The following is a 23,295-nucleotide window of genomic DNA, read 5'->3' as shown; positions in this document are numbered from 1 at the left end:
AGCAGGTATGGATGGACATTGCTGCCACTATCAGCGACAAAAGTATGGTGAGAAGAGCCGGGACCTAGTGCAGGAAAAGGTCGAAATACCTGATGCAACCTAGCAAGGTGAAAGCTGACCCCTCAAACCTCAGGACAGACAACTGGGTATTCACCCAGCAACAGACACATCAGTTGTGGAATCTCAGGGCACATGCTGCTCCTGAACATGGGAAGGGTGTGTGCACAGATCACTTACTGACCCCTCAAAATGGCTCAAGGCCATATTGCTACTGATGACCTGCCAGCACTGAAATGCTCACTCTCCAATGAACTGAACAGCTGCCATTAGCCATAGAGGACTGCAGTGCCATATTTCATTCTCTTTTGCCTTGAAGGAGAAACAACAACATAATGCCTGGAAGAGGGCGCAAACAGGTGCACAGAAACCCTGGCTTCAGATTGTCACATGAATGAAGGAGGAAGCGATTGAAATAGCCAGGATCACAGACTCATGAGCAAGTTGACCTTGGTGAAATGGATACTCATGGTGGAGATGGTGATTACAGAGGGCAATGCGTTCATCAAGACAGTGCATTGCTCTCCATCTCGTTCAATTGCAAGCCGAACACTGAGATGCATTGTGAAGCCTCTGCACTGCAAAGGCTTCTGCTCTCCAAGGCTCACATTTATGAGCTTGTCTTGTCTCACCTACAGGTGCAGACATCAACCCAAGGACAGCTTCTCATTCACCATCACTGGGCCAAGAGGAATAGCAGTGATCCGAAGAAACATCATCACACCTTATACACTCACCTTGGTGGCTCCTCATCTGCAGTTTGACAGGATAACACTGCATGAGTAGCATGGCACTAGTTTGGAGGAGGAGTTGCCAGAGTCAGAAGCAGCTGGGGGCAGTTCTACTCGAATGAGGCAAGATAGACACAACCCTGCTCAGCTGGCCATAGTTGCAGGGCCTCAGAGTCACTGGAAAAGTGGTTCTACCTAGACCAACAACAACAAAATGTTACCACACCAGAGTTCCCTGAGGTATTTGCGAGATTATGGGCATAGAATAGAGAAGTCCATCCAGCTCATGTGCCCCATCATGGCGCAGGGCTTTGGATGCATGAGTTCACTGAGAGGGTGGCCAATCTCATGAAGAGCCTTAGGCAGCAGCATTGGGTTGTCACAACCATATAAAATGCATTTCCTTAAAGTGGTCCATGAGCTAAGAATTTATATGTGAGCTAAGAGTTTGTATGTGTATGTAGCCCCTTTTTACTTTATAGATGGTTCATTTTAAAAATAGCCCAGCAGACAAGCTTTAGTCTTAAACAAGATAGGTTAGTTTATTACAAAAAATACTGCTGCAGGTTATTTAAATATAAGTGATAAAGTTATTAACTAAAATACAATTACAAAGAATAGAATGCAGATAAAGATATAAGATACTTAATTTGAGATTTCAAATTAATCCCTGTGAGACATTGTTGGGGGCCCGATTCTCGAATTCCTTCTTTCCCAAGTGAAGGAGTTGAAACTTGAGGTTTGGTTTAGTAGCTGCAATGTATTCTGCAGTCGACCATTTGGAATTTTTCCTTTGCAGGTGGACTCAGCAGGTCAGCAGGCTTTGAGAGAGAGAGGTTTCCTATTCCTTGCTAATACTGCAGTTACAGCACTTGCAGATTGTCTGGACTCTTTCAGCAAATGAGCAGTTGTTTTTTTACACATTCCTCTTTGTTCTCTCTTGGCCAAGAACTCTCTCTGATGATTTTTCTCACAGTTCTTCCTGGGGTTCTGCACACAAAATTACAGTTCTCAGCTGGACTTTATACCATTCCAAAAATTAAAATGTCTGCTATCCCAAACTATTGAACCTTGCTTTTGTTTTAGGTATTGGGTCAGTCCCAGTGTGGGGGGCACAGTCTTTTTATTTTTATTCCATTGTCTTTTTAGCCAATGTAATTATTATTTAAATGTCTCCATCATTAACTTGAATGGTTCCCATTCTCCCAGGTTTGAGGAGATAGGAAAAGGCTGTTCACACCTCCAGGGAAGCCACATGAGTTTTTGTTTACCCTTGTGGAAATCTGAATTGAAGTTCAAATGTCTCCACATGTCTGGATCTGTCTACTTGCAATCCGCTTGGAGCCTTTTAGAGCTTGACCACATTGCAGTTTTAAAAAATCAGGTGACTTTTGGCAGCCATAATTAAGGTTTCTTGTGTCCACTTAAAAGGAAGTTAAGCTTTTTAAAAAATACTATAATATCATAACTACAGGCCGGATTTTGCCCTTAGCGGGGGTGCTCGGTGGGGTCGAGTAGGGGGAAGCCGACCACTGCCAGCGATTGGCACCACACCGCGATATTATGTGGGTGGACCAATCAAGGCCAGTCCAGCGTGGAATGTGAGCAGCAACGCTCAGCTCTGCCTGTACGGCCGGGGGAAGGAGGGCGAGCGGGCCTGGAGGGAACTTTGTGCTTGCGTGCGAAAGAGCACTTCAATCTCCCTGAGGTACGAAGCTGCCTCGGAGAATGAAGCGCTGTTTAAAAAAAGTAATGAACAAAATAAATATGTCATAAAACATGTCCCCTCATGTGACCCTGTCTTATGAGCAGAGACATGTTTTTAATTCAAGTGTGAAATTTTTATTTTATTTTTAATTGCTTTAGGAAACCTCATCCTGCTCGTGGATGAGGTTTTCTAAAAAGTGCAAAGGCCATCATAAGCTTGGACGGGCGGTGTAAATTTGAATGTAATTACCTTTTTAATGGTCTTAATAGGCCTTTTAATTGTTGGCAGGCGCGCTGTCGACTCTGGCGCCCACCCACCGAACGAGATATCGGGGGCTACACAATGACGTTGGGACGCTTGCCTGATGTCATCGCATGTCGTTTTACGCGCGGCCGGGTTGGGCACATGCCCGCCCGTCCACTGAACTCAGTATTCTGCCCTACGCGTTCATGTCAGACTACATGCAGGAATTGCTCACTAAACTACACAGGATGCTTGCCCCATGCTGGACCAGGCCACCTCCCCGTACGGCCATGGCATTTAAATGATCTGCACCCTCTCCCTCCACCTCCTCTTCCTCCATCACTACAATATCCTGCTCTTCCTCTTCCTCCAATGAGCTGTCTCTTTCCAGGACCTCACTCTCCTCAAGCTCCAAATTCTCTGGAGGGCCATGTTATGAAGAACACAGCAGAGTACCACAATGAGCAAGACATTTGCAGCAGTGTATTGCAGGGTGCCACCTGATCAGTCCAGGCACCAGAACCACATCTTGAGAATCTTATAGCCTACTCAAAGGTTGTCTTAGTAAGCAGATGGCTTTGGTTGTATTGCCTCTGCACCTCTGTCTGGGGCTCTTGTAGGAATGCTTAGCCATCTCTTCAGAGATATCCCTAGTCCAGCCACAGACTTTAGGGGTTGCAGTCAAAAGCTGCAGCCACCTGGATTGGCCGAGGATAAAGAAGTCAGGCAGCTGCCAGGAAAGTGAGCCCACTCATAGAGAAGGCTCTTGTTGTGGTTGCAGATCAGCTGAACATTGAGGGAGTGAAAGCCCTTCCTGTAGATGAATCCCACTGGCTAGTCACTGAGTGATTTGATGGTCACATGGGCCTATGATGATACTCTGCACCTAGAGGAACGTAGCAATGGCAGTGAAACCTACTGCCCTCTGTGCCTATGAGACTGGCTCAGTTGTGAATTGAATGTTCTGTCTAGCTCCCACAAACAGGGCATCAGTGACCTCTGAAATGCACTGCTGTTCTGCCATTTTCAAGATTCCACAAGGTATGTAGCTGATCCTTGGAAGGAGTCAGAAGCAAAGAAGTTGAAGACTATGATGACCTTGATGGCTACTGGCAGAGCGTAATGAGCAGTACTGCAAGGTAAGAAGTCTTCAGGATGAGGTCACGGATCTCTATGACCATCTGCCTGGAGAGACAGTCTCTTGTGGCACTTGTTCTTTGTCATCTCCAAATAGCTCCCTCTTCGTTAGTGGATTCTGTGCTGAGAGTATGGCCTCCGTGTCCTCCCTGCCCCTTGTCCCTCTCTCCTGCCACCCTGATGCCCAGGGCTGTGCCCTTTCTGTGAAGGGTGTTGCCCCTCATCACTACTGAACCCAAAATCTAAGAACTATTCCCCCATTACCAGCTGCTGCCTTTCTTGTGATCAAGTAGCTGACCAATTGTCCTTGGCATCCTTGCCCTCTGTTCTGTGGTCCTGTGATGCCAGGTGGGTGAGGACCCCCTGCACTGTCTATGCGCTTACCACTCATTCTCCGCTCCAACTGCACTTTATCAAACACCTGTTTGTCAATGGCCAAATCAACCGCTGTGCCATTCGCCCTTTTATGGGGCTCAGCTAATTCCCTGGCATGGTCCTGTCTGGCTCCCACTGTGTCCTGCCTCCCTGCACCTGGTCTGCCCCAGACAAGTAGTGCAGCTCATGTGATCCCATGAAAATCACAACATCCCCTTGCCACATTCCTCTCCCCACCCCCCACCCCCAACTCACCGCAGTCTCACTGCATCCCATTGATCCATTGACAAACTATAAAGGAGCTCCTTATTGGCTTAATTGACCTATATCAGGAGTTGAGGGAATTGCGATTTTGCTTTCCCCCGCACACTTTGGTTAACATGGCCGGCTCTGGGAATGGTGTCAGGAATGCCAGCCAGTGCCAGTATTTTAGAGTCTCGCCTGACTCCACGCCTGCCCCCAGTGGGACCCGAAAAGCCCCAGAGCCAGGATTTAAATTTTGCTACTACATTACTCAGGTTTAGCATATCCCCAACCTCCTGAGAAGAATACAGTGAGAGAAATACTAGCTTTAAAAAACAATATTGATAAGCTTTTGTCAGAAATTTAATCATATCACCTTGAAATTAATATTTTAAAAGTGCAGGATGATGTTTAAGTAAAAAGATCTGTCTAGGTCCGTTTGTCTTTTCTTACAAAATCTGTTTCTCTTCTGGAGAGCTACAAATAATATAAGATGAAATGACTTTCAACCTATTGATGAACTGAAACTATAAATATATGAGTGTGCCGCTTCATTTTGGTAACAGCAGGCTTCTATTCATGCTATGCTGTGAAGCAATGAGATGCACATTTTCACTTATGAATCCTAGACAGGAAGCTTCTGGTTTTGTTTAAAGTACTGCAGGTTATGTATGGAAAATGAGTAGCTTCATGGTATGTTGTCTGCCTGCTTCTCACTTAGGAATTAATGCACAGCATGGGGCTGTGGGTTTGGGGGCAGAGGGAGAGTGAAGTCTAAATTTAAAAATACGAAGGACAAAGTAATACTGATTCTAAGTGAATTCAGGACCAAAGACAAGTTTCTGTATATATGGCTACAGACAAGGATCATTGCAAAATAAAGCTATCCATGCAAGACTGACAAATAAAAGCCAAAATTCCAAGAATTCCACTTCGACAGTAGAAGTGCAATGGAGAAGGACTCCTGTCTGCCATCATCCATCGCTGTAAAGCCTGTCCCAAATCATGCGGATGAGATTATTTAAATACTACAGGCTAGTGGTCCACACCTGTACAGATGCTGCTTAATATCTACCAGGAAATTTGAAGAGGAGCTATGCAGGATCAGTGGTGGGAGCAAGGTCCAGAAAAGACCAAAGGTAAAATGCTAGCGTTATTTGTTAACTGTGGAAACAAAACTGGCTGAAAAATAGGAAGCAGAGAGTAATGGTCAATGGATATTTTTCGAGTTGGAGGAAAATTTGTAGTGGAGTTCCCCAGGATTCGGTATTGGGACCCTTGCTTTTCCTGATACATATTAGCGATCTAGATATTGGTGTGCAGGGGACAACTTCAAAGTTTGCAGATGAAACAAAGCTTGGGAGTGTTGTAAACTGCAAGGACAGTGTAGAACTTCAAAAGGACATAGACAAATTGGTGCAATGGGCAGATAGGTGGCAGATGAAGTTCAATGTGGAGAATTGTGAGATGATGCATTTTGGTAGGAAGAACATGGAGAGGCAATATAAAATAAGGGGTGATATTTTGAAGCGGGTGCAGGAGCAGAAATACCTGGGTGTTTATGTGCATAGATTGTTGAAGGTGGCAGGACAGGTGGAGAGAGCAGTTAATAAAGCATATAGTATCCTGAGCTTTATTAATAGGGGCATAAAGTACAAAAGCAGGGAGGTTATGCTGAATTTATACAAGACACTCGTTAGTCAGCAGCTGGAGTATTGTGTACAGTTCTGGGCGCCATATTAAAGGGAGGATGTGAACACATTGGAGAGAGTGCAGAAGAGGTTTACATGAATGGTTCCAGGAATGAGAAACTTCAGTTACAAAGATAGATTGGAGAGGTTGGGTCTGTTCTCCTTGGAGAGAAGAAGGCTAAGAGGGACTTGATAGAGATATTCAAAATCATGAGAGGGCTGGAAAGAGTAGATAGAGAGAAGATGTTCCCGCTCGTAGAAGGATCAAGAATGAGAAGGCACAGATTCAAAGTGATTTGCAAAAGAAGCAAATGTGATGTGAGGAACAACGTTTTCACACCACGAGTGGTTCGGGTCTGGAATGCCCTGCCTGGAAGTGTGGTGGAGACAGGTTCAATCCAGGCATTCAAGAGGGCATTAGATGGTTACTTGAATAGAAACAATGTGCAGGGGTACGGGGAAATGGCAGGGCAATGGCACTAGGTCATAATGCTTATTTGGAGAGCCGCTGCAGACACGATGGACTGAAAGGCCTCCTTCTATACTGTTAAAATTTAGTGATTCCAATGGTGCAAGTGGCTATTTTTAATGAGGTAATTTACCCACTCTGGGATTGTTTACCCTTCATCAATACAGTCCTGAGCCTTTGCTAATCCCAAAATGGAAGTCATGCCAGCTCTCAGCCGATGAAAGCTCTGTTGGACCTAATGGGATTACAATCGATGGATTTCACAGGTATTCCTGAACTCCCACAGATATGCTCTCAAAGCATAGGGGCAGGTAGTCAGCTCACCCACCTCTTCCCCAGTGGAATTTGACACTTCGTTGAAATGGAGTGATAAAACAATGGATCTAGGTTCTGCCGCAAATTTCAGCCCCATAAAGCTGAGAATGTTTAAAAACGCAGTGAAACATTGTCAATTGTCTGACAACACCATGAAATGGTGTGTTTTCTTACTGTTTTGATTTTTTTCCAGATAACAATGATCAAATAATATTCCACTTTTGCAGGATGTACCTATGGTTCAGTACCATTTCCATCGACGCACAGAAAGGTCAGTGTCAACTATCATCCTTCATGTCCAGCTTATTATCCATTACTTCCATTGGTTGTTTTCTTGATCACTCTGCCAAAGCATACATCTGTTCTTCTCTCATATTCAGGATTGTTGAAGTTCTGTAATTATGCTATGAGATGTTAGCATAGGAATGGTTAACATATTCATCTGAAATTACTTAACTACAATTTGGTGGAGGAATTAACCCATTTACTCCAACTAACTGGTATCTCCACTAAATTAGCAAGGAGACATTTCATTTAAAGTCTTAAGCATTTGTTCACAACGGTTCTGAAAAACCTGAAATTTCAACATGTCATTGGTCAATCCAACACTGCTAATGGGACAGAAGACCTCGCCCAGAAATTGTGCCCATTTTACCTTGAAAAACAGGTGAAATGCTTAATAATTCCTACACACGATCTCTTCAAAAGTCCAACTATCATCAATACCTAGATTTCACAAACATCCCCATCCCCCAACACACACAAACAAACACACACACTTCTGCTACAGAAGTGGTAGTTACATCTCTTCTGGTGCACTGGCCTCTGAAAATACCCTCAGCTTCTGTTAGCCCACAGTCACAGGGACTCCAATTCCCTCTCTGTCCCTCTCCTATCCTCCACAAGGCCCCCCACTAACTGGCAGCACAAGCAAAGACTTGATGTATCAGGGGCCTGCTCCATTTTTTGAAGTTATGGCTCTTCATATCCTGGAGCATAATTTGTAGGCCAGTGTATGTCAGCAAGTAATTACATGCAAGAGTTCTGTGCATGTGGTGATAAAGAAAACATGAAGGGAATCCTAGGACTCTTTCTCTGAAATACTTGGTGTTACATTTGCCTGATAAAAACTATCCCATGCTGTACATTTATAGATGACCATTTTTAATGTTGCAGAACAAAGTCGCAGAAAAGGAGATTTGAGGAGGAATTAAATGAAAGGATGATTCGAGCAATTGACGGAATTAATTCACAAAAGTAAGTTTACATTAAAGAAAATAAGTATTCCTTCAAAAATAGAGGAGGCTGACAAATTAATAATTTAAAATCCAGAATTAAATATTTATGCTGCACAATTTACTGTAAATTTGTATTTGAGATGCTTAGAATACCCTTAACAGCTGTGGAGGAATTCAAAGCTTTGCTTCCCTCACCATCTCTGTTGAAGTGTAACATGGAGGGCAAAAATAGCTAAAATTACTGTAAGAAGATGGAAAAGAAAGTCATCAATGTGCTGCTGATTCTCAAAGATGAGTGCATAGCTGTATGTATGGCCACTGCCCTGTCAGAAATCACACACATACCCCAAATAGCATCTAGTGCAGCAGAGATTAGGGAATGACTGCTGAGACCAGCCAGATGGGTAAGAATCAGATTATCTATTAAAGCAGTAAAAATACTTATATTAGCAAATCAAAAAGCACTCTCCTCTATTGATTTGATACATTCTCCCCAGGACCTGTATTGCTCTGCAATTCAACTACCATGGAAATTATTACAGAATTTTGAAGTCAGTAGTGGATTTTATTGTTTTTTTCCCCCACCATTTTCCCAATTTGAATGCGGAAATCAAATGGTGCCACATGAAACCATTCTGCCAGATCCCCTGATTCACAACTCATTAAGTCCCCTTGCATTTCACACTGTATGTTATTTAATGTAATTTTGTCTATCTCAGCTCCTTGATTGGCTCCACAAATGCTCTGCATCTAGTTTAGCAGGTGAAAGATGCAAGGTGTGAGATACATGAGGATTAATGAGCTGCTAATAAATGGAAATTAGCAGATTGATTTAATTCAGACTCAGAACACTACAGGCAGAATTTTCCAAGGTCCAAAAGCACCAGTGGGGTTTTGCTCACAGCAGGAGGCTAATTAGAAAATTGGGGAGGTGTCTAAGATTTTCTGGTCATGGAATACAACTGGCAGTGTAGCTACTATTTTCAGTTAAATCACCCATTGTGTGCAATGGCAAGGGTCCTCAGGTAATTCTGCCCAGGTTTTGGTACACCCAATATTGTTCTTATCTGGCAAGAATAGCTATTTTTTAAGTGGTAGCCTAATTATTAATAGCTGAGCAGCACAAGGTCTCCAAAGCTAAGCGCAGTAATGCTTTTAAATCATTTAGAATGCCTCGCAAAAGCAGCCAATCCTAAATTATTACATTATTAAAATCCTCATAAAACTCCAGTTGAAATATGCTCACTCCCCGTATAAGCTTGCCTCAGAACCTATAGTCGAATTTTTCATCCAAAGGAACTGGCAGGGATGGAGTCAGAATGATTGCTGAGCATATGCTACTGCATTAAAACCCTGTGTCATTTTAACTACCAGTATTCAAGTGGCATGGAGGCAACCCGCCCCAGGCCAGAGGGGGCCTAATTGAAACGTGAAATTTGCAGGTCCATTACGTCATTGACACCACACTGCTCTTTTAACTGAAAATCACAGAAGGCTCACGCAATGATCCTAAGAGGTCAACTTAAGTCATTTTTTTTTCATTTTTTGTGAAGATTCCTTGTGGGCCTGGAGAAGCAGGATTGTGCCCTGCCTTCCCTCCTCCCATGCCCTGCAACTAGGGGCAGTTCTGAGGCAACCTCCACTGCAGCGCTAATCTTATACCAGATGTTTCAGGGGAAACAGAAGCCCTGAATAAACACTATGGATCAATGTTCACCCGAATGACCCAACAATAATTCCATCAATTAATACACCCTCCCCCACCCCCCCTCCAGTCTCGCCAATCCAAACATGCTGAACTTTGATTAAGATATTGCTGGAGCATTAAAACTCCTTGGGGAGAATTTCCAGCTAAGCGAGCAGGGCAGGGCCCGCTTGCCGAGGCATAAAATGACACGGGATGACGTTGGGCATGCGACACGACGTCACTGCGCGTCACTTAGATTTTCAGTTCGGCAGACACGCAGCCGACTCGGCTGTGCGCCCGCTGAACTGTCAAAGGTCTGTTAAGGCCATTAGTTAACTAATTAACCCTATTGAGAAAACTGCCCGCCCAACCTTAAGTTCGGCGGGCAGGCAAAGAACCCAGGCGGCCTTCGCATTTTTCTTGGAACCTCATCCATGGGTGAAATAAGGTTTCATGAAGGGTTTATAAATTAAATAAATTTTTCCATTAAAGTTCAGTGACATGTCCCAGCTCATGTCTTAAATTTTTTTTAATTAAAATTTTTAAAGCTTAAAACTTATCTCCCTGAGGCACCTCTGTACCTCAGGGAGATTTCTGCACTCTTTTGCGCACATGCGCACTCCTGACTCAGGGAACACCCCTTCCCCCCACAGCGCTTCTGGGCGTACATCATGCTGGGCAGGCCTTAATTGGCCCGCCCATGTAAAATGGTGGCTTGGACCCGAACGGGGGTGCCAATCGGGTCTGCACCCGCCCCTGCACACACACACACACACACACACACATACACACACCCCCCCCGCCCCCCCACTCTCCCTGACAGGCTGAAAATTCTCTCCCTAAAGAGATCGGACCAGCACGAAGCATGTGGACTTGATGACATACAAATGTACATAATAAAGAAATTTGCTGAAGAACTATCGTCAGAACTTATTAAGATATACACCTGTCAATAAAAGAAAGGGGGTTCTTAGCAGATTGGTTAACCACTAACATCTGCTCCACCTTCAAAAAAGACAACCTCCTGGTAACTATCGATCAGTCTCACTCACTTCAGTTTCTTGTAAAATATTAGAGCACATAATTTCCCACAAATTCATGGTCCATGTAGAAGAACACTTGAAAACTCATCAGTGTGGATTTTTGAAGACATGTGCCTGTGAGTTGCAACTTGTGAACACTGCGGAAGAGGTCATGAATTACCTTGACCAAGAACCTGAAGCACAAATAGATATGCAGAAGTTAGACCTTAGTAAAGCATTGAATTCTATGGCTCACCAAAAGGTCCTGCGTAAAATCAGTCATTAAGCGAAAGAGGTGAAACCCTACACTGGATAGAAACTTGACTAGCCAAGAGAAGTTAATATGGTAATAATGGGGAAGTCACATTCAGTATCAGTTACATCAATCCTCTGATGTTCCTGCTGTACATAAATGACATAGGAGATAGAACCAGCCCTGATGCCAAGATCAAGCTCTTTGCAGACAACTGCCAAATTTGTGGGCAAGACAACCAAGTACAGAAGTACTTAGATGCACTGAGAGAAGTCCCATAGATAGAAAATCACTTTCAATCCACACCATGCATGCAACAAGATGCAGACAACCTAGGACCTTCACATATAGCATGATGGGAGTCAAACTTACATTGGTTAAGCTGAGTTTCAATATCTTCCTATCAGGTGACATATGCATACCATAAATCATGCTGTAAATGATGCAAACAAAATCCAATGATTTGTAAGGAGAAATCTAATCAAATGCGACTATAAGCAATCAAGGTTGCTGCATACAAAGCTTTGGCATGTCCCAAACTGGGACCCCTCTCAAGCCCACCTTATAAACAAACTGGAAATGATTCAAAGATAAACAGCACTGTTTGTCCCCAAGGACTATGCTAGAAATTTCAGTGTTACATCAATGTTGAACTCCCTGGAGTGGCCTACTTCTTTTTAGACAGTCCTTCAGGATCGAAGATGACTCACCTACACTCCAGTTTAGTGGGTTCTGAGATGGCTGATAAGTCCAATGCATGATCTGTAGACTCTGCCACATGTGGGCAGATGGTCCTTGAAGAACGTTGACTTGTTTGATGGTTTGTGCACTATCTTCAATGCCTCAACTGCATCTCTGCTGGTTCCCAACAAAGTCTATCGATAAGTTTCAGTGCCTTCCCAAATGAACCTTCTCAATTTTGGCTGGTCACAAGCCAGGGACTCCCATGAGGCGGCAGGGATGTTTGACCTGTTCACAAATACTTTGAGGACATCCTTAAAGCATTTCTGCTGTCCTCCTGGGAGTCTCCTGCCACGACTGAGTTCTGAGTCTGAGACGGAGTCTGGTGTCAGATGTACAAATAAAGAGTCCTGCCCAACGGAGCTGCTTTTGAGCAACTATGAGCATCTCATGCTAGGCATGTTGGCTTGGGAGAGGATTATGCAGTTGAACCGCCTTCTTCCAGTGCTTTGAGGTGTCTGCTATAGGTTGTCCAAGCCTCCAAGACATGTAGGAGAGCGGGGATCACTACTGCCCAGCAAACCATAAACATAATCTCGGGTTTGAAATCTTAGTCCTCAAGTACTCTTTTCCTCAGTTTGCCGAAGGTTGAACTGACTCATCGGAGGTGATGATGAATTTTGTCATCAATGGGTGGAATCATCCCAGGTTTGCACAAAGTGTGACAGCAGGCAGGAAAAAGGACGCTTTACCTGCCAGCCGCAATGGCGGGTTTTCATGTTGCATCATTCCATTCCCGCTGTGTCCTGCCTCATTAATAATTCATTCCTGGGAAGCACTGGCAGGGCAGCCTCTGATTCGGATGCCTTGCCATTACCTCAGGCCTTCAGTAAATTGGGCGCCATATTTAAAGACCTCCCCTGCACAGAACCACCACTATTCAAGGTATAGGAAGTTGCTGGAAACTGATGGCTGCCAAAGGGACGAAGCATGTTATCCCCAGATTTAGTGATGCCTCCATCGAGCACCTACTGGACGCAGTGGAGGCCCAACACAATGTCCTCTACTCTTGCTCTGGGCGAAGGCCAGCAAGCAAGATCACCAAACCAGTATGAGAGGCAGTGGCAACAGTGGTAAGTGCCTGTCAGTGGCAACACCTTGCAAAAGAGGACAGCCACCCAATGCTAAGAGAGGATGAATAATCACCTCTGTTCCTCCAGGATAAGTCACTCTTCTCATCACTCTCAACTCATGCTCACAAACCCATCACACATCCTCACTCACTGCCAGTTCAAGGGACATCACCATTCACTCTCACACACACAACTTCATTTGCTCTGCAGATCATTTCCTCATCCAGTCCATGGTGACACTCACCACCGACACACATACAAGGCATCCTTGTTATCTGGCCTGGCAGGTGTCCTGCTTACATTCTCTCCATCTCTGTTCATGCATGACAAGCTGGCGCACAATTAAAGGGGGAGGTTGCAGATTGATGGAGGAATATCTGAAATAAAGGTCCTCACAGACTTTGAAAACAGCCATCCAGCTGGCTGGCGAGGATCTGGAGCATTCCTGTGCTGACGGTGAGGTCAGCGCTGCTCAACTAAGTGAGGATCCAGCAGTGCAACATCCATCCGACAACCATGCCGTGAGTGATGTGTCCTGTTTCACAAGCCACTGCCATGCAGTAATTATCTCTCCTTGCTTTCGCAGGCACATCTGGGAATCAGCCGAGGGGGTCCATGACCCAGGTCCTCAAGTCAAGCCCCGAAGAAACCTCAAAAGAAGAATCTGATGACACCCTAATTGAAGACCTATCACAGGGCTCACCCACACCCTCCACCAACACTGAGACACACACCTCGGGACCTAGCTTTAGGGTATCCTCGGGGTCACAATCTGGAGAGTACATCGCACTGTCTGATTCACAGCAGGTGGCATCAGGGACTTCGCAGGTATCCGGCACTCAGAAGACTGCTGGAGGCCAGAAATCTGCTGAGTCAGAGTCAGATGAGGAGCCTCTGGTCTCGGTCATATCTCATTTGCTGGAGTTGCAAAGGCAAGCTCGGGAACATCAGGAAGTGATGTGTGCTGCACTCCTCAGATTGCAAGGCACGATGGAAGAGTCCATCCCCCTAAAGTCCGAGGTGATAGCACCGTCCTGCCAATGCACCTAGGTTAACACTGGCAGGATGGCGGCTGCCATGGAGACCTTGGTCCGAGGACGTTGGTCCTGCACTGCTGCGAGGGCAGAACTCCATCACTGACATCATAGTTAGCCCCCAACGGTGTTAACGCAAGAGGGGTGCAGGGCAGCTCAATCTCACTCCAGCTTCCTCTTCTCCTCAAGGAGTCAGCCAGGGCCTTCGGGCACCCATAGGGAGGAGGATCAGTAGGTGTACACCCCAGGGCCATCCACCCAGGTGACTCCGGCACTGTCCAGCCCCTCTTCCTGTAACCCCAATAGCTCCAGCTCCACAGCCGAGGAGGGTGCCAGTGCCACAGAGTAGGCCCTCAAAAGAAGGCCAGGCCCTCCAGGTCTCAGGCCTCCAGAGGATTCCTGCCAATATAGCAGTCAGCAGGCTGCCTCCACCTCCACTGTAGATGTTGGGGTAGTATCAAGACGTGGCGGCAGGATTAACAATATTGATCAAGGAGTCAATTACTGCAATGAGGAGGGATGATATATTGGAAGGTTCCTCAAATGAGGCCATAAGGGTAGAACTTAAAAACAAAAAGGGAGCAATCACATTGCTGGGAATGTACTATAGACCCCCAAAAGTCAGAGAGCGATAGAAGGGCAGATATGTAGGCAAATCTCAGAGAAGTGTAAAAATAATAGGGTAATAATAGGAGATTTCAACTTCCCCAATATTAACTGGGATCGACAAAGTGTGAAAGGCTTAGAGGAGGGCGGAATTCTTAAAATGTATTCAGGACAGCTTTTTAAGCCAGTACGTTGAAAGTCCTAATTTTAGGGAACAAAGCCGGACAAGTGATAGAAGTGTCAGTGTGGGAACAGTTTGGTGATCATAACTCAGTAAGATTTAAGGTAGTTATGGAAGGGACAAAGGTGGACTGGAACTAAAGGTTCTGATTTGGGAGAAGGCCAATTTCAATATGATAAGATAGGACCTGGCCAAAGTGGACTGGGAGCAGCTACTTGTAGGAAAATCTACATCAGAGCAGTGGGAGTCATTCGAAAAGGAAATAATGAGAGTGCAGGGACAACATGTTCCTGTAAAGGTGAAGGGTGGAACCAACAAGTCCAGAGAACTCTGGATGTCTAGGAATGTACAGGATTGCATAAGGGAAAAAAGGGAAGCTTATGGTAGATACCAAGGGCTCAAAACAGCAGAAGCCCTAGAGGAGTATAGAAAGTACTGGGGGTTACTTAAAAAATAAATTATGAGAGCAAAGAGGGGTAAAAACACTGGTGGGTAAAATAAAGGAAAATCCAAAGGTGTTTTATAAGTATATTAGGGGCAAGAGGATAACCAGGGAAAGAGTAGGGACCATTAGGGAGCAAAGTGGCAATCTGTGTGAGGAACCAGAGGACGTAGATGAGGTATGAGTTCTTTGCATCTGTGTTCACTATATGATGTAGATATAGAAATCAGGGAGGGGGACTGTGATATACTTGAACAAATTAGCATTGAAAGGGAGGAGGTGTTGGTGGTTTTAGTGGGCTTACAAGTGAATAAATCTGCAGACCCAGATGAGATGTATCCCAGGCTGCTGTGGGAGGCAAGGGAGGAGATTGCAGGGGCCCTGACATTAATTTTCAAATCCTCTCTGGCCACAGGCCAGAGGACTGGAAGACAGCTAATGTGGTACCATTATTCAAGAACGGTGGTAGGGATAAACCAAGGGACTATAGGCCAGTGAGTCTAAGATCAGTGATGGGGAAACTTTTGGAAAAAATTCTGAGGGACAGGATTAATCTCCACTTGGAGAGGCAAGGATTAATCAAGGATAGTCAGAATGGTTTTGTCAGGTGGAGATCATGTCTAACAAATTTGATTGAATTTTTCAAGGAGGTGACGAGATGTGTAAATAAGGATAGTGCATTTGATGTAGCCTACATGGGCTTCAGTAAGGCTTCTGACAAGGTCTCGCACGGGAGACTGGTCAAGAAAGTAAGAGCCCATGGGATCCAGGGCAATTTGGCAAATTGGTTCCAAAATTAGCCTAGGGTTAGGAGGCAGAGGGTGATGGTTGAAGGTTGTTTTTGTGATTAGAAGCCTGCGTCCAGTGGCAGCATTTGGTGCTGGGTCCCTAACTGTTTGTAGTGTACATTAATGATCTCGACATGAATGTAGGAGGTATGATCAGTAAATTCACTGATGACACTGTAAATAGAGAGGGGGAAAGCCTTAGACTACAAGATGATATAGATGGGATAGTCAGATGGGAAGAACAGTGGCAAATGGAATATAATCCTGAAAAGCGTGAGGTGTTGCATTTTGAGAGGACTAACAAGGCAAGGGAGTACATGATGAATGGTAGGGCTTTAGGAAGTACAGAGGATCAGAGGGACCTTGGTGTGCATGTCCATAGATCCCTGATGGCAGCAGATAAGGTGGTTAAAAAGGTATATGGGATACTTGCCTTTATTAATCAAGGCAGTGAATACAAGAACAGGAAGGCTATGATACAGCAGTACAAAACATTAGTCAGGCCACATCTGGAGTACTGTGTGCAGTTCTGGTTGCTACACTATAGGAAGGATGTGATTGAACTTGAGAGGATGCAGAGGAGATTCACCAGGATGTTGCCTGGGCTGGAACGTTTCAGCTATGAAGAGAGACTAGATAGGCCGGGGGTGTTTTCCTTAGAGAATCACAGAATCACAGTGCAGAAGAGGCCCTTCGGCCAATCGAGTCTGCACCGACACGTGAGAAACACCTGACCTACCTACCTAATCCCATTTACCAGCACTTGGCCCATAGCCTTGAGTGTTATGACGTGCCAAGTGCTCATCCATTTTTAAAGGATGTGAAGCCTCCACCACCCTCCCAGGCAATGCATTCCAGACCGTCACCACCTTCTGGGTAAAAAAATTTTTCCTCACATCCCCCTAAACCTCCTGCCTCTCACCTTGAACTTATGTTCCCTTGTGACTGACCCTTCAACTAAGGGGAACAGCTCTCCCTATCCACCCTGCCCATGCCCCTCATAATCTTGTACACCTCGATCAGATCGCCCCTCAGTCTTCTCTGCACCAACGAAAACAACCCAAGTCTATCCAACCTCTCTTCATAACTTAAATATTTCATCCCAGGCAACATCCTGGTGAATCTCCTCTGCACCCCCTCCAGTGTAGTCACATCATTCCTATAATGTGGCAACCAGAACTGCACACAGTACTCCAGCTGTGGCCTCACCAAGGTTCTATACAACTCCAACATGACCTCCCTACTTTTGTAATCTATGCCTCGATTGATAAAAGCAAGTATCCCATATGCCTTTTTCACCACCCCACTAACATGCCCCTCCGCCTTCAGAGATCTATGGACACACACGCTAACGGAGCAGAGAAGGCTGAGGGGGGACCTGACTGAGTTGTACAAAATTATAAGGGGCATAGATAGGGTAGAAAGGAATAAACTTTTCCCCTTAGTGGAGGGGGTCAATAACCAGGGGGCATAGATTTAAGGTAAGGGGCAGGAGGTTTACAGGGGATTTGGGGGAAAAAATTTCACCCAGCGGGTGGTTGGAATCTGGAACACACTGCCTGAGAGGGTGGTAGAGGTGGGAACCCTCACAACATTTAAGAAGTATTTAGATGAACACTTGAAACGCCATAGCATATGATGCAACGGGCCAAGTGCTGGAAAATGGGATTAGAGTAAATAGGGGCTTGATGACCATCGTGGACACGATGGGCCGGAGGGCCTCTTTCTGTGCTGTAAAGCTCTATGACTATATGACTCAATGGCAATTAATTTGGTATTGACACCAGAATTGACCTTGAATCAGATAAGCTAACTTCCCCTCGAAAGTCCCCAAAACACCTGGGAAAATTCAATCATGGGGTGATCAAACAGAGGAAAATCAGTACATGCAAGTGAGAGATTGTGTAAAGGCTGCTCCTCCAATCTCAGGCTGTTTCACTCCCGCATTTGCTGCTGATAATGAGCCTATCAGCAGCAAACATGGGAGAGAAACAGCCTGAGATTGGAGGAGCAGTGAGCAGTGGGAAGATGAGTGGTGGGGCTCAGCCTGAGGTCTGACCACGTGAATCGGAGCAGCAGAGCAGCAGCGATGAGAGAGGCTGTGAAGGATGAGGTGGGAGGGGTGGTGTGCGGGGAGAAGGGTGGAGAGGGAGCAAGGAGCAGTTTCAATGGGGTTTAGAGTTGGTGAGGGACAGGCTGCAGCAGGAGAGGGGAAGACAGCTAGGAAATGGCTGCAGCAGGGGGAGAGGCGGCAAGGGAGAAGCTGCCTGTAAAGGAGGGATACAGCGAGGGACCAGCTGCAGGAGGGAAGAAGCAGCAAGGGAATGGCTGCAGGGGGGGTGGGGTAGAGATGGTGAGGGAGAGGCTGCAGTGGGGATACGAGGCTGCAAAGGTGCAAGAGCTGTGGAGGGGAGAGGCTGTGAAGTGAGGGAGAAAGTACCAAGGGCAAGGGGTTGCGAAGGAGGGGAGAGGCTCTGAGAGAGATGGAACTGTTTTAAACCTGTCAATAAGGTAATGCTCAGCTAAATGGCAGCCAGAAAAGTTTGAAGTCACTGAGGTAATGAATTCTTCACAAATGAATGTGAAGTCTCTAGAGCTTAAGGCTACATAAGTTCAGGAGCTAGTGCTACTGCATGGGAAAAAATGTAGTGGATACTATTTTAATGAACGCTATTAATTGAATAATTTAATACTGAATAATTTTATTTCACAAGAAAGATTTGCATTTATGTGTTATCACATCTCAAAGTATTTCACATTCTTTGAATTTCGTGAGATGCAGTGTTAGAGACAAACATGCAACCATTTGCATATACCAAGATCCCAAACAGTATTAAATAAATTGCATTTTCATAGTGTGTTTTATGGCCTCAGGACATTACAGTCAATGAAATACTTTGGAAGTGTAGTCACTGTTGTAATAAAGGAAATGTCATGAGACAAATGATCAAGTAATTTAGGGGAGTCTAGGACTAGGGAGCATAATCTAAAAATTAGAACCAGATCTTTCAGGGGTGAAATTAGGAAACACATCTACAAATAAAGTTTGGTAGAAGTTTAGAACTTTTTTCTGTAAACACCGATTGATGCTAGATCAATATCAATGCTAGATCATTTGTTAAATTTAAATCTGAGATGCACTAAAAAAGGTATAACTGCCTGGTGAAAATCTTCCAGATTTGTGCATGTGTGATGAAAATGCATAAAGTATGACCTTACCAGTCTGCAGAAGGCATGTCTAGGATGATGGCTTTTTGTGTGTAGAAGTTGGTGTTAGGTATTTTGTAAAAAACTTTTGTTGCTAAATTATGCCTGTTGTTTTCTTATGCCAATTTAAATACTGTGGCATCGAAGAAATTAATGCTTTCTTTGTGTATTATAGCTTTAAGTTTAATGGAGGGGTGATGATTATTGAGGATATTGATGAATTATTCTAAATCTGCTTCTGTGTGAGTCCAAATACCCCATATGTCAACACAAATACCGAAGGTAATGTTACTACTTGACAGCATCAGAAGTTAGCAAGAATGAAAAAGGAGTCCCTGAAAATCAAAAAGTAGTCACCGAAAATCAAAAAGTAGCTCTTGGGAAAATCTCAAGCAGAGTACTTGGGCATAATAAATATTTTGACTCCTGCCTTGAGCTACCACAGAATTCCCAATACTAACACATCAGGAAAATGCAGTGCACAGCCAATGTTCAGATAAGAATCCTGATCATGGAAATTTAGACTCCAAAATGGATGGGTTTTAGTCAGGCGAGATGTGAAAGTTTAAAAAATTCTCAAACCCAATTCCAACCCATCTCCAACCAACCCACTTCTGGGTTTAATGGAAGTGAAAAGGGAGTGCAAGCAGTCAACCTGCTCCCAGGAGGCAGTTTAGTTATTTCATTTTTATAATGAACCTGTGTTCCTGAAACTTAACCAATTTTCTAGAAATAACCCTGGTTTAACCCAGGCCATGAGAAACCTGGCAACTAAAAGGGGCAGTGGGTCTGAGTGGGCAGGACGGCTTTGTGGAAAAGTTAAGTACCTTTACAGCACTTGTTATCCTAACAAAATGCCTCCCACACACTCACAAAACCTGCCTCTGTAAATGTCAGGGCCCATGTTTCCCAAAAAAGGAATTTGAACTGCAAAACTAAAGTATCGTCACCTGGTAAAATCTAGTCATGGAATGTCAATGAACATTAAAAACTGGATCATGCAGGGGCCATTTTAGGCATGATTATTTATCTTGTAAGTGATTAGAAGTAGTTTAGTACAAACAACACATCTTTGGATCAAAGCACTAGTTTTTTTGTGACATAATTAATGACTAGGCCAATCTGATTAAACTCTTTCTGAGTTATGTGTAATCATAATTAGATGTTACATCCAATTGCTAATCTATTTTGCTTTTCTTGTAACCTGTGGACCAATCCATTAATCTCCATCTCTTCTGCCCACTCTTTCTCCCTCACATATGTTCAATTCTATTTGTTTTTCCTTCCTTTCCCTTTACAATTGTCTGCATATCTCTTCTCCATTTCTGTTTCTTCTGCCTGTCTCCTCTTCCTCCTCTTTCAGTGTGTCTCTTTCTATTTCAGTCTATTTTTCTCTTTCCTAACTCTGCCTCCTTTCTCTACTTTTGCAGCAATTTCTTTCACTGGCCTTTTAAATCACTTGTAGGACTCACCTGCCAACATCTCACACTGATCCCACAGGTTCCAAATTTACACAGCTGTTTTGGCAGAATCCTTCTTTAAATATCAGATCAGCATCTAGTGACACCATTGGACACCTGAATCAGTGGGGATCACAATGCACAATTAGCATGCGCCCTTTCAATGTAACGTAGGCAGTTCGCCCTCTTCATGCTGCCTGTGCATTATAATGATTGCTGTGTGTAGTCACACGAATCACATTGTTCACTGATGGTATGCATCAGCAGGGGACCCACTGTTGTTTCTTGTTAGCGCTACATGAAGCTAGCTTGCACCACTTAAAGGGAAGATGCATTGTAGCTGCTAAAGGTGCTGAGATCATTCATTGGGAATAATTTTGTGCAACAAAAAACAATGGCTTACCAATGGACAGAATACACACTCAGGTTTTATGACATTGCACAGAAGGTCTAGGTGGCAAAGATGGAAAAGAGGAGAGATGTCCTGAATGCATAGGTGGACAGGAGATCTTCCAGACACATGATGTGAAGGCAGCAGGAACAGGTAGCTGCAGAGACCAATACCAGTGATTTAGCCCCAAGAACCTTGATGCAGTGCTAAAGAAATTTAAGGACCTCACATGACCTGACATTTGGTTAGATTTGAGAAGCGAAAAGAGTATAATTATGCTAATGGGGATATTCTATAAGCCCCCAACTAGTGAGAGAGAGATAGAGAAGCAAAGCTGCAGAAAATTCACAGAGATGTGCGAGAACTATGGAATGGAGGGATTTAATTACCCAAATATCAAATGGAGTAGTGTTGGGGTAAAGGGTAAGGAGGGGGAGGAATTTCTGAAATGCGTTCACGAGAACTTCCTTGATCAGTACATTCATGACCCAACCGGAAATGAAGCATCGCTGGATCTGGTGCTATGGAATGAGTTGGGCCGAGTGAACCCATTGTCTCGGGGGATCACTTGAGTAAGTTGGTTTTGATCAGCAGATCCTGGGCAGAATTTTCTGCCTGCCGGGCAGGTGGGCCCGACCCAATCTCCGGTGGGTGGGGAGCCGATCTGTGCCGGACAAGCGGACCGCACCGCCATTTTATGTGGGTGGGCCTTAATAGTTCCCCGCAACATCATCCCGCGTCATTTTATGCATTGGTGAGCAGGCCCCGCCCCATGCTCGTGACTGCAAAATTCTGCCCCATAAGTTCATAAGGTTTAGACTAGCAATGAAAAGCAAGGGACAATCTAAAGTAGAACGTCTAAATTAGAAGACAGTTCATTTCAATGGGATGCAAAGGGAAAATAGAACCAAAGACTGGCAGGAGAGAATATGAGAATAGAATGGCAGTCAACATGAGAAGGAACTCAAAAATCTTCTGTCAGCATGTAAATAGTAAGCGTGCAGTAAGAGTTGGAGTGGGCCCTTTTAGGAACAAAGAGGGTGTTATACATTTAGAGGCACAGAACAAGGCTAGAATATACATTGACTTCTTTGTATTGGTGTTTGCTAAGGAGGAGGAATCTGACAAAGCAACAGAAGGTGGTAAAAGTAATGGATGGGGTGAAAATTGAAAGGAAGTGGGTACTAGAAAGGCTGGCTGTGCTTTGAGTGGATAAATTACCTGGTCCGGATGGCTTGCATCCTAGTTTGCTAAAGGAAGTGGGAGATAACAGAAGGGCTTGCTGTATTCTTGCTATCTTCCCTAGATATGGATGAGGTGCCAGAGGATTGTATAGTGGCAAATGTGGCATCTTAATTCAAGAAAAGTGTAAGGACTCTACTAGCAACTAGAAACCAGTTAGTTTAACATCAGAAGAGGAGTAATGTTTTAGAAACAATAATCAGGGGAAAAAATCAACAGGCATTTGGAGAGGTTTGAGTTAATTAAGGAGAACCAGCATGGATTTGTAAATGGTAGATCATGCTTGACTAATTGAATTTTTTAATGAACATGAAGGGTTGATGAAGGGAATGCAGTGGATGTTGTCTGTATGGATTTTAAGAAAGTGTTTGACAAAGTACCACATAAAAAGGCTGGTTAACAAAGTTGAGACTCATGTAACAGAAGGGCTAAACTTGGATAAAATAAATGGTCTTAAGCACAGAAAACAGTGAGTTTGGTAAATGGTTACCTTTTAGACTGGAGGATTTTTTTTATGCTTTGATGGAATGTGGGTGTCACTGGCAAAGCCAGCATTTGTTGCCCATCCCTAATTTCCCTTGAACTGAATGGTTTACTAGGCCATTTCAGAGGGCAGTTAAGAGTTAACCACATTGCTATTGATCTGGATCACATGTAGACCAGACCAGGTAAGGACAGCAGGTTTCTGGATGCAACAAGCACTAACTGGAGGGCACCAGGCATAGTTGCGTGTTCTAGCCCCCATGGAGAAGACAGTGATGGCCATTTTGAGAAGTGCAATTGCTTAAGCCGTAGCCAGTGGTAGGGCTGAATCTGTTAAAGATGATAGTATTAGGATACATAATCTTACTTCTCGCTTCTCACACATCCTACAATCTCTTCTGACTTACAAGCTATAGATGGTGTAAGCATGCACCTCTTACTTCCCTCTCACGCCTCAACACAATCTTGCCTTTGTCCC

At 44.4% G+C, this 23,295-nt stretch overlaps 1 protein-coding gene across 1 annotated transcript in view; it reads left to right on the top strand.

Moving 5' to 3' along the window:
* LOC121276246 (adenylate cyclase type 2-like) overlaps positions 1 to 23,295 on the top strand; it is a 504,535-nt gene that overhangs the window by 344,937 nt on the left and 136,303 nt on the right. Inside the window, exons 11-12 of the mRNA XM_041184445.1 lie at positions 7,197 to 7,240; positions 8,146 to 8,226. Coding sequence (XP_041040379.1) covers positions 7,197 to 7,240; positions 8,146 to 8,226 — 125 coding nt within the window. The remainder of the gene's footprint in view (positions 1 to 7,196; positions 7,241 to 8,145; positions 8,227 to 23,295) is intronic.

This window comes from Carcharodon carcharias, chromosome 3, assembly GCF_017639515.1.
Source record: "Carcharodon carcharias isolate sCarCar2 chromosome 3, sCarCar2.pri, whole genome shotgun sequence".
Classification (NCBI taxonomy): domain Eukaryota; kingdom Metazoa; phylum Chordata; class Chondrichthyes; order Lamniformes; family Lamnidae; genus Carcharodon; species Carcharodon carcharias.
The sequence above is the reverse complement of the archived record's forward strand: the minus strand, read 5'-3'. Positions and strand labels throughout refer to the sequence as shown.